This window comes from Passer domesticus, chromosome 29, assembly GCF_036417665.1.
Source record: "Passer domesticus isolate bPasDom1 chromosome 29, bPasDom1.hap1, whole genome shotgun sequence".
Taxonomy (NCBI): Eukaryota; Metazoa; Chordata; class Aves; order Passeriformes; family Passeridae; genus Passer; species Passer domesticus.
In genome coordinates, this window is record NC_087502.1 from 496,102 (window position 1) to 510,068 (window position 13,967).

At 52.1% G+C, this 13,967-nt stretch overlaps 1 protein-coding gene across 1 annotated transcript; it reads right to left on the reverse strand.

The window, feature by feature from the left end:
• Positions 1-1,802: 1,802 nt before the first annotated feature.
• On the reverse strand, positions 1,803-9,129 carry LOC135287240 (uncharacterized). Its single transcript, XM_064400601.1, has 16 exons — positions 9,004-9,129; positions 8,807-8,886; positions 8,587-8,704; positions 8,214-8,288; positions 7,754-7,858; positions 7,207-7,372; positions 5,974-6,071; positions 5,729-5,878; positions 5,409-5,560; positions 4,970-5,114; positions 4,697-4,846; positions 4,377-4,553; positions 2,850-3,491; positions 2,487-2,589; positions 2,285-2,344; positions 1,803-2,205 (listed from the first exon to the last, which is right to left on the reverse strand). Exons 1-13 carry the CDS (start codon positions 9,127-9,129, stop codon positions 3,291-3,293), a joined length of 1,743 nt encoding a protein of 580 aa, XP_064256671.1. The 3' UTR covers positions 1,803-2,205; positions 2,285-2,344; positions 2,487-2,589; positions 2,850-3,290.
• Between the last annotated feature and the right edge of the window lie 4,838 nt (positions 9,130-13,967).

Sequence of the window (13,967 nt, forward strand, 5' to 3'; positions counted from 1 at the left end):
TAGGTGGAGAATCTGCATTCCAGCAAGGCTTTCTAGACTGTCTCTGCCAGGATCCTTCAGGACAAAGTGTTTATCCAGCCCCAGCTGGATAAACCTGCCATGTGCTGGGTGACAATGGGCACAAGGCTTGGGCACAAAGGGTGACAGTGACTGGGGTGGCATCAGGCTGGCACCGGTCACTAGTGGGGTTCTGCAGGGCTCCATCCTCGGCCCTGTGCTCCCCAACATCTCCAGAAATGGCTTGGACACAGGACTGGGAGGGATCCTGAGCAGCGCACAGCCAGTACAAAATGGGGGTCCAGCTGTGGAGGGCAGTGACAGAGCGGATTTGGTGGCTGCCTGGTGTCGTGTCAGTGTCGCAGCAGGGCGTGCCTGAACTGGTAACAATTAGCATTGACTCCATGAGTCACAGAAGGCTGAGCAATCTCTTTATTCTATATATCATTATTAAGAAACCCATTGCTTTTATAGAAAGTTACGGTAGCCCTGGACCTAATTGGTCTTCCTATCCAAACACCATCACCATTGGCTAATTAAGAAACCACCCTTTGGTAAACAAATGTCCACATGTTCATATTCCACGTGTTCACAACAACAGATGCAGCAGGTTAAGATAACAATTGTTTCTCATTCTTTTCTCTGATTATCCCGCAGCCTTTCCCAGAAAGGTCTGAGAAAGCTGTGCTTCTCTCTGTGGCCAGAGAGCTGCTGCCACGTGTCAGGGTCAAGCCAGCACAACAACTGCACACCCAAATTCATAATTTTACAACCACAAATATCTGCCCATCCCAGCTCATCCAAGCACGGGGTGCTCAGTTCTGCCCTCCAGACCCCTCCCAGCAGCTGTTTCCCTGTGCCCAGGCCATGGCTCAGACACCTCTGCCATGGTCTGGGGTGTCCAGGCTTTGGGGTTCAGATCTTGGGGCAGCGCTTGTTGGAGCTGCGGAGACCAAGGACACCTCAGGACTGCTCAGGACACCCCAACAATCCCACCCTGTGCCTGACTGTTGTCCAAACACTCCCAGACTTCTGGCAGCCTTGGGGCCATGACCATTCCTTGGGGAACCTGTTCAGTGTCTGAGCACCCTGTGGGGGAAGATCCTTTTCCTGATCTCCAACCTAATCCTCCCTGACACAGTTTCAGCTGTTCCCTTGGGTTCTGTGCCTGGTCCCAGAGAGCAGAGATCAGAGCTACCCCTCATGGGGAAGTTGCCAGGGCACTGCTGACTCAGATTTAACTGGCCATTGACCAGGATGGCTCAGCTTCCCAGCCCCTCATTCCCCAGTCTACCCGTACATCCTGGATTGGCCCATCCCAGGGGCAGAATCCATCCCCTGTGTTTGTTGGTCTCCACATGGTTGCTGGTTGTCCCTTTCTCCCCTGTGTCCAGGTCTCTCCAAGGGCCTTCAGGCCTTCCAGGGAGCCAATAGCTCTTCCCATTTTGTACTGGCTGTGCACTGCTCAGGATCCCTCCCAGTCCTGTGTCCAAGCCATTTCTGGAGATGTTGGGGAGCACAGGGCCGAGGATGGAGCCCTGCAGAACCCCACTAGTGACCGGTGCCAGCCTGATGCCACCCCAGTCACTGTCACCCTTTGTGCCCAAGCCTTGTGCCCATTGTCACCCATCACATGGCATGTTTATCCAGCTGGGGCCGGATAAACCCTTTGTCCTGAAAGATCCTGGCAGAGACAGTCTGCAAATCTTTGCTGGAATCCCAGTCTTTTGAGATTTTTTACTGGCTTTCCTTGATGAACCAGATGGGTCACCTTGTCTTAAAAGGAAATTGACAAGCTATTATTTAAACATAAAGCTAACTTTATTTACAAATAAACTATGTACAGCTATAGTTGGTTTGCCAACCATAATCCTCAGAACAATGTGATGTCCAGGCTCAATGATGTATGACGAAGTGCTGACCAAGCCTGGATCCAACCACTCCCAGAGCCTTCTCTGATAAGAACCTCAGGAAGTCAGGAGTCCTTTCTGCACACCTTGTGAATCAGTGGGAGGGTGTTCCTGATCAGTCTTGCCTGAATGTGCCACTCTGGACACAAGAGGCCCCCAGCTCAGTGGTGCCAGCACCACAGAGAGCATCGGGACCCTGCTGGTGATTGCTGCTCCCTCAGCCTGCTCAGGATCAAGCTGGTCTGAGCTGCCAGGCAACAGATGAATTCACAGCCATCTTTCTCCAAGGCCTGAAGTTCTGTGACCAAAACAGAGCCGAGCTGAGTTCCTGTGTTTGCAGAGACCCCCCAGTCTCCCAGCCCTCGCTCCCCACTCACCTCTGACAATCAGAGCAGGCACCTCCGTGCTTTGGTCCTTGACATGCCGCATGATGGTCCCTGGGCACAGAGCTCTGTCAGCCCCTGCTGTTCTCCAGCATGCTCCCAGCAGCCAGGGCCCACCAGTAGCCTGGATGTGGCACTGGGCAAGGGCTGGGGGAGACAGGAGCTGCCCAAAGTGGGAGCCTGGGCTGGGGCTTACCAATGAACCTGATAGTCGAGTCTCGCACGCATTCCTGAGGGTCCTTCAGGTACTTCAGGCTCTGAAGAAGGTACTGCTCAGCCCTGCTGCTGTCCTTTTTCATCTGGAGAGACCATAGAGGTGTGAGCATTGGCACATACCCTCCAGGTGGCTGGAGCAGCCCCTCCTGCCAGCACCTCCATCACCAAGAGCCCTCTTCCCTCCCACTGGGTGCAGGAAGGGGAGATGGGCCTGGAGATGAGCCTGGAGAAGAGCCCTGTTCTTGAGCCAGGAACAAGGATGCACTTCCAGGCTGTGGGGTCTCTTGCCTAGGCCCAGCTGCAGAGCCCATGGCCTGGCACAGTCCCTGGGGTGCATCCTCACCAAGCACTCAGCCATCTTCCAGGTCTGCCATGTCTTCACCACATGCTTCATCTCCTTCCACTTGAGGAGCTCTGCGATGGCAAGGAGGGCATTCCTGGAGGCCTGTGGAACAGCAGAAGCTGGGACATGGCTCCAGGGCCTGCGAAAGGTGCCTCTGCCTTGAGGGAGCTGGGACACGCCCCTGCCAAAGCATCTGGGAATGGCCCCTAGGTACAGGGATAGAGGCTCAAATCCCTGCTCTCCAACACCTTTGGGGACCACATAGCACACATCCCACACCTTGGTGGTGCTGGGCTGGGGCTGAGCCGTGCTGCAGTAGGCAGGGCAGGGGTTGGGAATGGCCGTGCCAGCTTGTCCAGCCCTGCTGCACTGATTCTGCAGGGACCCTTCCCAGGGTCTGTGCTGGGGGTGCTGCCCAGTGCCCCGGAGCCCCAGGGAATGTCAGCCACCCCTCTCTGTGTCACTGCTCAGCCTTGACATCAGTACCTGGCCCACTTTGGGGGCCTCGTCGTTCATGCGAAGGATGAGTGGGGCCAGGACAGTGTGCACGAAGTTCTTCATCCACTTCTTCTCCTTCCCCACCACTGTCCTCACCAGGTCTCTGAAGGAGCTGATGCAGCTCTCCCGCACCCAGCTTTCCTCCTGGAAGGAACAAGGAGAGGTGAGCTTGGGAAACAGCAGCTGCCACCCATAATGAGGGGTGTAGCAAGAGCCTGAAGGAGAGATGTGGGACTTCAGGCAGCTCTTCAAAATGCAGTTTGTTGTATCCAAGATGTTACAGCAGTGCAGGGTCGTGGGTGACAGAGCCTGTGCCTACAGCTGTCAGCTCCAGCTGTAGGCAAGCCTGAAGACCCTTTAATTTTGGTTCCAATGCATTATATACTTTTCTTTGCTGAGCATCTTAATACAGAAGAAACAATCTATATCTTAACTTTTACCTATAGCCTATCATAACTACTATAATTACCATATTCGTGTTACTATTCTCCAATCACTAAAAGTTAGTATGTTAGAGTTTAAGTTAGAAGTTGTTTTCCAGTTTTCTTGCAGTGGAAAATTCTGAGACCTTTTTTCTACTTGCAACGTTGGCAGTCTTGTTTGCCTGTGCTATCTTTCTGCTTGGTAAAAATGTCTTCTTGTTTGAGGTGGGTTTATCCTTTGCTCTAAGTGATAAAAATCCCCTTCTAACTAACATACCCTTTGCCTTCTTAGTTATCCAGTAAGAGTGGCTGGGCAATTCTTTTCTTCTGTATCAAAACTTGCTTCCATCCCAATTTCATTCTCAAGTTCTACATTCAGAAATCTTTCTGCCAAGCATCCATATCTGTGAGACTTTCTTGTCAAACATTCATCCTTCCCAGCAGGGTGTGACAGCAGCTGAGGTGAGGGGCAATGCTCGGGGGCCAGATTGCAGAGTGGGGAGAAGCAGAATCCATGCCGGGAGAGCCCAGGGGAGCGGAGCCTGCCCCGAGTGCTGCTGTCACAGCCCAGTGCCCCTCTCAGGGCTCGGGCTCACATTGGCCTCACCTCATCAAAGTGGTACCAGAGTATCCTCGCCACATCTGCAGCAATGGAACTGGCCTCGGTCCTCTTCAAGCACTTCATCATGTTCTGGAGGACCATCAGGGCCATCATCACCAGAGACGTGCAGTTCTGCCGCAACAGGTTCATCAGGTCTGGCAGCAGCACCTTCATTTTTCTTGCCTGCAGGAAAGACAGTTTCCATTTGGTGAGCAGGCCCTGCCAGTCAGGGAGGCTGTTTGGAGCCCTGAGCCCTTGTCCTGACTCCCAGCCCAGGGTTGAAAGGCTGGCTTCCCCGTGTGTGCCCCTGACAGCACCCTGCTCACCCTGTCCTCTCTGTTGGACAGTGTGATGAGGGCCCTGAGCAGCAGGGAGGTTATCTCTCTGTCTGTGCTGTTGGCTGAATACAGCAGAAACCTGCAGGTTTTGTACAATGGAGCGAATTCCTCCTCTTGCACATCTTCGGAGGCCAGCAGCTGAAAGAAACCCTGCAGTGAGCAACTTTGCCCCTGGCAAAGCCAGCAGGGCTCCTCTGGCACAGCTTCTGCTTCCCCCCACAGCTGAGGACAAGGGCACCAGAGCTTTTGCTGCTCACTCACAGCCAAGTAAGAGAGGCAGTCGTTTTCAGGAAAGGTGCGGAAAATGCCATTCTTCAGGTCCTGGAGTTGGACACGAAGCTCCTTCAAGACCTTCTCTACCGTCTGGGGCACTGAGAACATCACCTCCCACAAACTGAGGGCATTCCTGCAAGGCAGAGCACTGTCAGCAGGGCCTGGGCCAGTGCTGCAGGATGTGGGCTGCCTGGGGATCCTGCCCAGGCAGGCAGGAGATGCCTGAGGAGCAGCGTGCTGCCTCTGGGCTAGCTCTGGCAGGCCCAGCCAGCTTTGGCTGTTGCAGGCCTGAATGACCCCCACCAGGGCTGGAAAGCGTGCTGGGATGGGGGGCCTGGCTCCTTGGTGGGGTCCTGCAGTGTTCTTGGGTTTGCCAGCCAGAGGGTCTCAGGGTCCCTCTCCCCACAGGGGCTTTTGGCACCAGTACCTATCTCCTCGTGGGGCGATCTGCAGCAGTGTTGTGACCACCTGCCCAGGACTCCTGTCAGCCACCAAGAGAAGCAGGCAGTGGAGGCTGTGCTGGACTTGGATGTCCGTGACCACCCCAGTGTGGTAGATGTGGCTCATGATTTTTGGCACCTGGAGGGACACGGGTGAGGATGGTGCTGCCGCTGGAGCTGAGCTGCCCTTCCCATCCCTCTCTGCTGCCTCAGGGCAGCTCCAGGTGCCCAAAACATCTGGATTTGGGAGGGATGGAGGGAGGCAGGAAGCCAATATGGCAGGGCAATCCAGACCCAGGCCACTTACATCCGTCAGCCACCAGTCAGGCTCTCTCCCAATCACCTCCAGCATGCTGAGAGCCACCTGATGATTGCAGGGAGATGAGTAGCGGAACATCGTAATGGTTGAGAGGATGATGTATGTCCTCTCAGAAGGTCCCAGGTATTTTCCAACAGCCTGTGGCAGGAGGGAAAGGAACCCTGCTGGTTCTGGGCCCCTTTGCTTACAGAAATGCTGTGGACAAGAGTCCCAGCAAGGGGAGCTCTCGGTACCTCGATGAAGTCCTTGGCATTGGGAGAATGAAGTGAGGAGCTGATCCCATCTTCCCAGTGTGCTTGGAGCTGTGCATTGTCCTCTGGCAGTGTCACACCTGAAGAGTGGGGAAACTTGGACACATCAGTGAGACACAGCTGCTGTGCCAGCAAGCCAACCACATCCTTGCTGGACTTCTGGATGCTAAGAATTTTAGACTTTCTGTGCTAACAGACTCTGACCCCCAGGAGAGCACTACATCTAACCTGAGGCCGTGAAAAAGACTTCCAAAATTAATTGATAGCACTGGGATTACAGGTGTATAGTTAATTAGAAATGTGTAATATCACAGGCTAGAAAACTGAAGAGTTGAAGGTTTTAGAATACAGAAATATATATAGGGCAAGATAGAAGTTTTAGGGCAGAGACAGGTCGTTCTTCTTGACCTTCTTCCTTCTCCTTCAGAAGTTTGAGTAGTATTTTGTAAGTGGACAGAAAAGTCCGCATTGCGGACTTCAAGTGATTAGGTATTAGCTTAAAAGAGAAAATCATTTAGGTGTCATTTCTTAATTAGATATTTTAGCCTTAAAAGACCTTGTAACAAGAGAGAGCCATTTTTTGCCTTGTTAATGAAAGACTACAGAAGTCACTGCCTGTGAGACTGGAACATTGATAAGTTAAACACAAGTCTTAAATGACTCTAAACATGAACCATCGTCTCAAGTACCTTCAATCTCGATCTCAACAGAAGAAAAAAAAAGCTGAAAACCAGCACACCCTGACAGAGTTTGGGAACTGGGAATTGCTGGGGAGGAGTTGGTTGCAGCAGGAGGTGGTGCATGGGTGTAAAGGGCAGCCTTCCTCCAGTGTCTCTAGCCAGTGCTGCTGGCCCAGGAGGCTGCGAGCCCCTGGAGCTCTGCATGCAGCCCCCATCTGCTCTGTGGCTGCAGTACTGGTCAGGGGGAAGGGCCCGTGGGGCTGGCGTGTGGCAGGGAAGGACACAAGCTCTCCAGGGCACCTGGGGAATGGGCGGAATGGGGCTGAGTCCTGTGTGGAGGAGCAGCTCAGCTGCACAGGACCATCAAGAAGCTGGGACAAAGAATGTGGGGAAGGAATAGAGATGATAGCAGTGCTGGGGACATGGTGGCACCTGCACCAGGCACAAGGGTCCATCAAAATGCCAGGGAAGACCAGCAGATAGATCAGGGGGTGTCACTGTGCAGGGGGATGCAGCCCAGCACAGCTTCTCTTACGTTGCTGCTGACAGATGACATTGAGGAGGGCGTAGAGAGCATCCAGAGCCACATGGTTGGCCTTTTCTTCCTCAAATGCCATGAGGATGAGACGTCCAAACAACTTCCCAAGGACTGGGATCTGGATCTGTCCACAGGCATCATCTCTATCCTCATTTTGACCAGCCTGGGGGAGGCAGGGAGAAGAGCAGAATGGCTGAAGAAGAAGAATGGCTGAAGAAGAGCAGCTGTGGCCAAAAGCCTGACCCACACAGTGTATCCCAGGCTGGAGGTGGCTCAGAGCTTGGTAGGGCCCTGCAGGCCCCATCTCAGAGAATCCACTGGACAGCAGCCCCAGCAGGGAGAGCTCCCTCCATGCTCCTTGGGCAGTCCCATCCGACAGAGGGCTGGGGCAGAGCCGGCTCCTGGCTGGGAAGCCCAGGGGAAATGGAGGGACCAAGACCTTTCAGCTCAGAGCCTGAGCCCAGGCTGGCCTTGAAGGCACCTCGGAGCTGCAGCTCTACTGGCCATGGGGACAGGGAGATGGCTGGAGGTGCCTGCTCCTCACCTCCAGAGTGGAACAGCTGGCCAGCCAATGGCTCAGGCTGCAAATCCTCTGCAAGGCCCTCTCCCGCACAACGGCTCTCTCAGAGCTGGTGAAGGTGAGCAGCACCTGGGCACAGAGAGGCTTAGGTGAGCCCTGGGAGCAGACAGCAGCTCCTGTGGGAGCAGCGTGGCTCTCTCCTCCTGGGCTGGACTCCTACCACCCTTCAAGGCTTCCTTTCACCTCGAGCTCAGCCTCAGGAGGCTCCTGTGCCTGGGACAAAGGCTCCAGGCCAACCTTGTGGCCAGGCAGGTGCCACTCTCTGCAGCCCCTGTACTCCAGCTGAGCCCCAGGGCAGGGCAGCACCCTCCCTGCAGTGTGCTCTGCCTGCTCACAGCTGGGCTGAGGACCATCCAGCCAGGAGTGGGCAACCCCCCAGGGTAAGGAACAGTGCCCACACCCCCACTCTTTGCACAGGCCAGACCTCCAAGACGTCCTGCAGCACCTCGCCACATTTGAGCACCACAGCCTTCAGCATGATGTCCATGGCATCCACGGTCTGCAGGGAAGACAGAGAGTGATGGCAGGGATTCTGCTGTCCCTCCCACCCTGGAGACTGATCAGAATTCCCAGGGCAGGATGCCCTCACTGCCTGGGAGATCCAGGGACAGGCAGTGTCCTGCAGGCACTAGCCTGTGATGCTGCACATGGCCCAGCCCTGGGAAGGGGATGAAGGATGAGGGTGGGAAAGCAAAGCAAGAGCCTGCTGTGCCTTGGATCTCTGATCATGAGGCAGCATGGGGTGGCCAAGAGCAGCCCAGAGGGCCTGGGGTTCCTGCAGCTCACCCAGCACTTACCTGAGTGTAGAGGGAAGCCTCCAGGCCCGTCATTTCCTCTTCTGGAGGAAGAAGAAGAACACTCCGAAAGCAGGAGCTGATCAGCTGTGTGTTGTCCAGCAGCTCGGGCAGCACAGAGCTGCAGAGAGAGAGGTTCCAGTTGGATACTGGTGATGGCAGCAGCATCTCAGGGCCTTGTGCAGGTGGACACAGAGCGTCCCTCAGCGGCACAAGCAGGTACCTCAGTTGGGTGATGGCCAGCATGGCAAGCAGCTGCAGCTCTGTGCGCATCTGCTTCTGGGGCTCCTCGCTCAGCAGCGCCTGTGGAGCACAGCTGGGCTGGGACCTGGCAGCTGCCAGCACCCAGTGCCACCAGCTCCTCACCCTGCACAAGCACTGCCCTCACAGGGTGCTGGGGCTCCCCAGGTGTGCCCTCACCTCGACCTTCTCTGCCAGCTCATGTCTGCGGCAGAAGCACTCCAGGCCTGCTAACGAGCCACGGTTCGTGGCGCTCCTGCACAGGCTGCGGATGCTCTCCAGGAACTGCAGCTTGTCATCCTGCATCTGGCAGCAAAGGACAGAGAGACCATGGGGCGTCTGAGAGGGGACACATGGCCAGCAGGACCAGAGCCCTGGGGGAGTACAGGGCACAGCCACCAGCCCATGGACTGCATTTACCGGGCAAGAGAGCCTGATAAAGGCCTGGATGAATGCCATGGCTTCCTGCTCCTCCTCACACACAGCTAACGCAGCGGCACCTGACAGAGAGAAGGAAGGGCTGCAGAGAATCTGGCAATGGCAGAGAGCAGGGGAAGATCTGCCCTCCACCTAGGCCTGTGCCTGTTCTGCTGGCACGGCCTTCCCAGGCGGATCCTGGCTGGAGGGTGCCCAGCAGAGGAGCTGCCATGCTGGAGCACAGCACGGAGGGGAAAGCCCCAGAGCCTTGGGCTGAGGAATGCACTGGCAGAGGGACAGCAAAGGTGCAGGGCCTCATGGCATCCCTGCCTGCTGCCGGCCCAGCCGCGGCTCACTGCCCTCACCCTAGAGCAGGAGTTGGGGCCCCTCTGCTCACTCCCTCCTTGGCAGAGATTGTGCTGGGGCTGGCATTCAGCCCTGAGCAGCCTCAGCCTGAGGCATCACAGCCAGCCCTGGGCTGCTGTGAGCCAGGGAAACAGGCTGGGCTCCCAGCCCTGCCCAGCCCAGCAGGGCCTCTCACTCACCCGTCTGCAGGGGCTGCACCATTGTCACCTCGTAGGGCTCCACTGGGGAGCTGCTTTCCTGGGGGCCCCCGTCCTCCTCCCAGGCCACCCTGGGCTGGCTCGGGGCTCTTCTCTCCATGCTTTGGTTGAAAAGAAAAGGCTGGTAGTGGAGAAAGGGGAAATAAGAATCGTTTGGGAAAATCCTCAGCACCACGGGGCTGCTGAAGAAGCAGGGAAACTCTGGAGCTTGTGTGTAGAGGCTCCTGGCCAGCTCTGTATTCCCAAACTATCCTCTTCTCTCCCTGTCCAGCTGGACACTGACCACAGGGCCAGCAGTGGGGTGTCACAAAGGGCTCCCCTGTGACACAACACCTACCCCCAGAAATGGATCCAGGTAACCATTGACATGGAACCTGCCCCCAGCAATGGGCCAGGGACCCGGGCAGGGAGGCTCTGGCTGTCCCTGGGGGCATGGGTACAGCTCAGTCCTGGGCACACAAAGTGCTCCCAAAGGACTTCCAGGCACCCTTTGCCCTCCTGTCCCCTCCGCACATCCCTGGTGCCCTCCAGCATGCCCCAGAGCCCTGTGTTCAGACACCCCCACATGCCCCCAGGATGTCCCTGGGTGAAAAACAAGGTTCACTCTCCTGTAAAACATTCAAAGTTTAATAAAGGACAATAGGAGACAAAGACAAGAAAGCAAAGATTTACAGCTGGGTGCATCTTGGCACTTAGCCAAGAGCACACCTGCTATTTTGGAAACACCCTTTAGATACCATTTCTACTGCATCAGCCTATTCATAAACAATTATGCATAGTAAACTTTTCCCAAGCTAGTTTACATATTCCAAGAGCTGTTTAGAATGGCTCCTCCTTAGGTCTGCCTTTTTAGAGCACGTGGATTCCTTGGCTGTGGTTTTAGTCCTTTTTTATCATCACCTTCAGTTCTGGGCCTTGGTGTATACTTTCTGCTGATGGCAAGTGTTGATAGTTGGCATATCTGTACAGGTGTCCTCATCTTGTGTTCACTGGGTTTTATCCCATTCAAGCAGGCATTTTAACACAAGCATACTTATTTCAGCTATTTCTAAGTTTCAGTAAACAACAGAAGTAAAACTATATCTTTATAGTCAAGTTATTTTAACACCACACATACAGAATCCATTTTAATATTTGTGAAAAGCCAATATTATAATACATATGGTCTTAGGTTGGAAATGGGTGTGTGTATTCTATTGCTATCTGTGGAGCAGTTGTCTTCTGTTCATTGGGCAGTTTTCTTGATCTCTTCCACAACCAATCCTCCAGGAGATATCTTCTGTTAATGGGCCACTGATTGTCACTAATATAATTACATCATCCCACTGGGAGATGCTCTGCCCAGAGGGAGGAGCCAAGCATTCCTACCTGGATAGAATCTGAGATTTGCAACACCACAGACAGCCTTTTCCCACTGGATTCCCAGAGGAGCAGCTCTCTTCTCCACTGGATTCCCAGAGGAAGCCCAGGCCCATCTACACTGCCACTGACCTTCAGAGGAAAACTCCACCCTTCTACAGGATCACTGCTCCAGCAGAATCACATCTATCACTGCAGGAGGGCTGCAGCCACCATTTAATGGGACTGCTGCCAACACCCCAACCAACAGGGTGTCAGGCCGTATTCTGACTCTTTCAGTGTTGTTTTTTATTACTGCTTTGTTTGTTTTTCTTAAAAATTCTATTTTCTTCCCTAATAAAGAACTGTTATTCCCATCACAGTTCTTTATTAGGGAAGAACTCCCTATCTTTGGGAACTCCCATATCTTTATTATGGAAGAATTCCCTATCTTAGGGAAGAGCTCCCATATCTTTACCTGAGAACCCCTTAATTTCAAAATTAAAACAATTTGGAGGGAGAGGGTTTACATTTTCCATTTCAGGGGAAGCTTCTGCCTTCCTTAGCAGACACCTGTCTTTTCAAACCAAGGCAGATTTCTATAACAAACCCCCCTCTTATTCTTTATAAATTATTTGGCTTGAGTAATATTTCTTGTCCACTTGTATGTTTTGGACTATGCTGGTAATTAGCCAAATAAAACAGGATTAAACAAGGAAGAAATATCAAACCATCTGTAGCACATAATAGGAAGTAGCCTAATTTCTTCCACCATTCTATCCCCAATGCATTGCCCCACTAGCTAGATTTTAACATTGGTTCCCAATTTTGGACCGGTACCTGGGTTATTTTTCTGATATTTTTTGCTATTTCCAGGATGACATCCCTGTTCTCATCTATATTCAACAATTGATATATTATAAACTTTCCACAAGCACCCACTTCTTTAGCCAATAGTCTAAAGCCAATCTATTTTGATACACTATGGTTTTTGTTTGGCTTTGTTGACTTGGTATTAATTCTGATGCCTGAGCACTTCTGTTTGTTAATATCTCGAAAACTGCTTGGAGTCTTATCATAGAATTCAGCACATAAATTTGGGTTCATAATGAGTTAGATTGCTGTGCTGGTTTTACCTTTTTGTTTACTAATTGTTTTTTTCCCGAATCTTGAACTACACCCCTAAGGGCAAATGGGAAACAAATCCATCTCTCTCCTTTTGGATATTCAATTCCCAGTCTATAAGCACTTTTTCCTAAGTTTCTTGCAATCCAATATTTTTTCCCATTTTGCCTACGGGTACTTAATTTGGATGGGTTATAACAGTGCCTGTTGACACGGGTTTGTGCAATAAAAGAGGAACTTTGGTTTCTTTCTGTGTAATGCTCTCAGTAGCATTTGTGATACAATCTTGCCATTATCCCAAAAGGGAAAAGACAAAAGATGAGCGACAGAAAAAGGAATAACAGAGGTCTGGTATGGCTTATACCCCCACCTCCCCTGCCTATGGGGTTGCAGCCTGTTGGAACCCTGGATGCTGAGAATTTTAGATTTTCTGTACAGACAGACTCTGACACCCTGGAGAGCACTGCATTTGACCTGAGGCCGTGGAACAGGCTTCCAAAATTGATTGATAGCACTGGGGTCATGGGTGTGTAATTGGTTAGAGGTGTATAATATCACAGGGTGGAAAATGTAGAGTTTGGGTTTTAGAATATCGTAATAAATATGAAGCAAGATGGAGGTTTTAGGGTGGAGACAGGTTGTTCTTCATTACCTTCTTCTTCCTTCTTCTACATGTGTTTGGGTGGTCTTTTGTAATTAGACAGAAAAGTCTACACTGTGGGCTTTGAGGGATTAGTTATTGGGTTAAAAGGGAAAATAATTTAGGCGTCATTTCTTAATTGGATAGTTTAGCCTTAAAAGACCTTGTAACAAGAGATAGTGAGCCATTTTGTGCCTTGCTAATGAAAGACTGCAGAACTCACGGCTGTGAGGCTGTAACATTGATAAGAAATAATAAACACCTGAGTCTGAATGTGAACTATCGTCTTAAGTGCCTTCATTTCTGACCTTGACAGAGGTAGAAAAAGGAAGCTGAAAACTGGCAGCAAGCCATTGCAGGTGTATTTGATCTTCTCAGTGGCAAGTACAGCAGCCAACCCCGTCTTGCCCTCTTTTTCCCTTTTTTCAGCAGGTTTGGAGAACTAGCGAGAGATTAAGGCTATCCGTGCTGTTATGAATAAGATGGTAATTCGTGCTGGAAAAGATTATTAATGTAATATAAAATAAAATCTTAAGATCACACCAGCAAAGGAGAGAGGGAGATTGCCACACAGGATAATGAAAGCCACAACTCACAGCCGAGGAGGAGGTGCATCATTAACATACAAAGTAAACCTAGCCCTCACAGGACATGGGCACTCCCCAATAGCATGAATGAGAAAATGCCCAGTGATGATGGCCCATGAAGATGTCCACCTCAGACAGACAGGAACATTGAGGACATACATCTGAATGAAGGATTCCGGGAACTGGGGACATACACATCAATTCCTGGACAAGGCTTTGTCCAGCACAGGACAGAGAACAGACACAACATGAATATGAAGAACTCCAGAAGGGGACAAAGGGACTCCGCTGCGGGCAAGAAAAGGAGTATAAAAATTGAACTCTGCCAGGCGTCATTGGTGAACAGGGGAATTCAGTGTGATAGATCACAGTTCACCCGCTCCGATCCCGGGGTCGGTGCTGCTTTTTGATTATTGGCGGTTGGGACTGTACATCGGTCGCGAAGAAATTTTATTTTTGATTTAATTGTCTGGA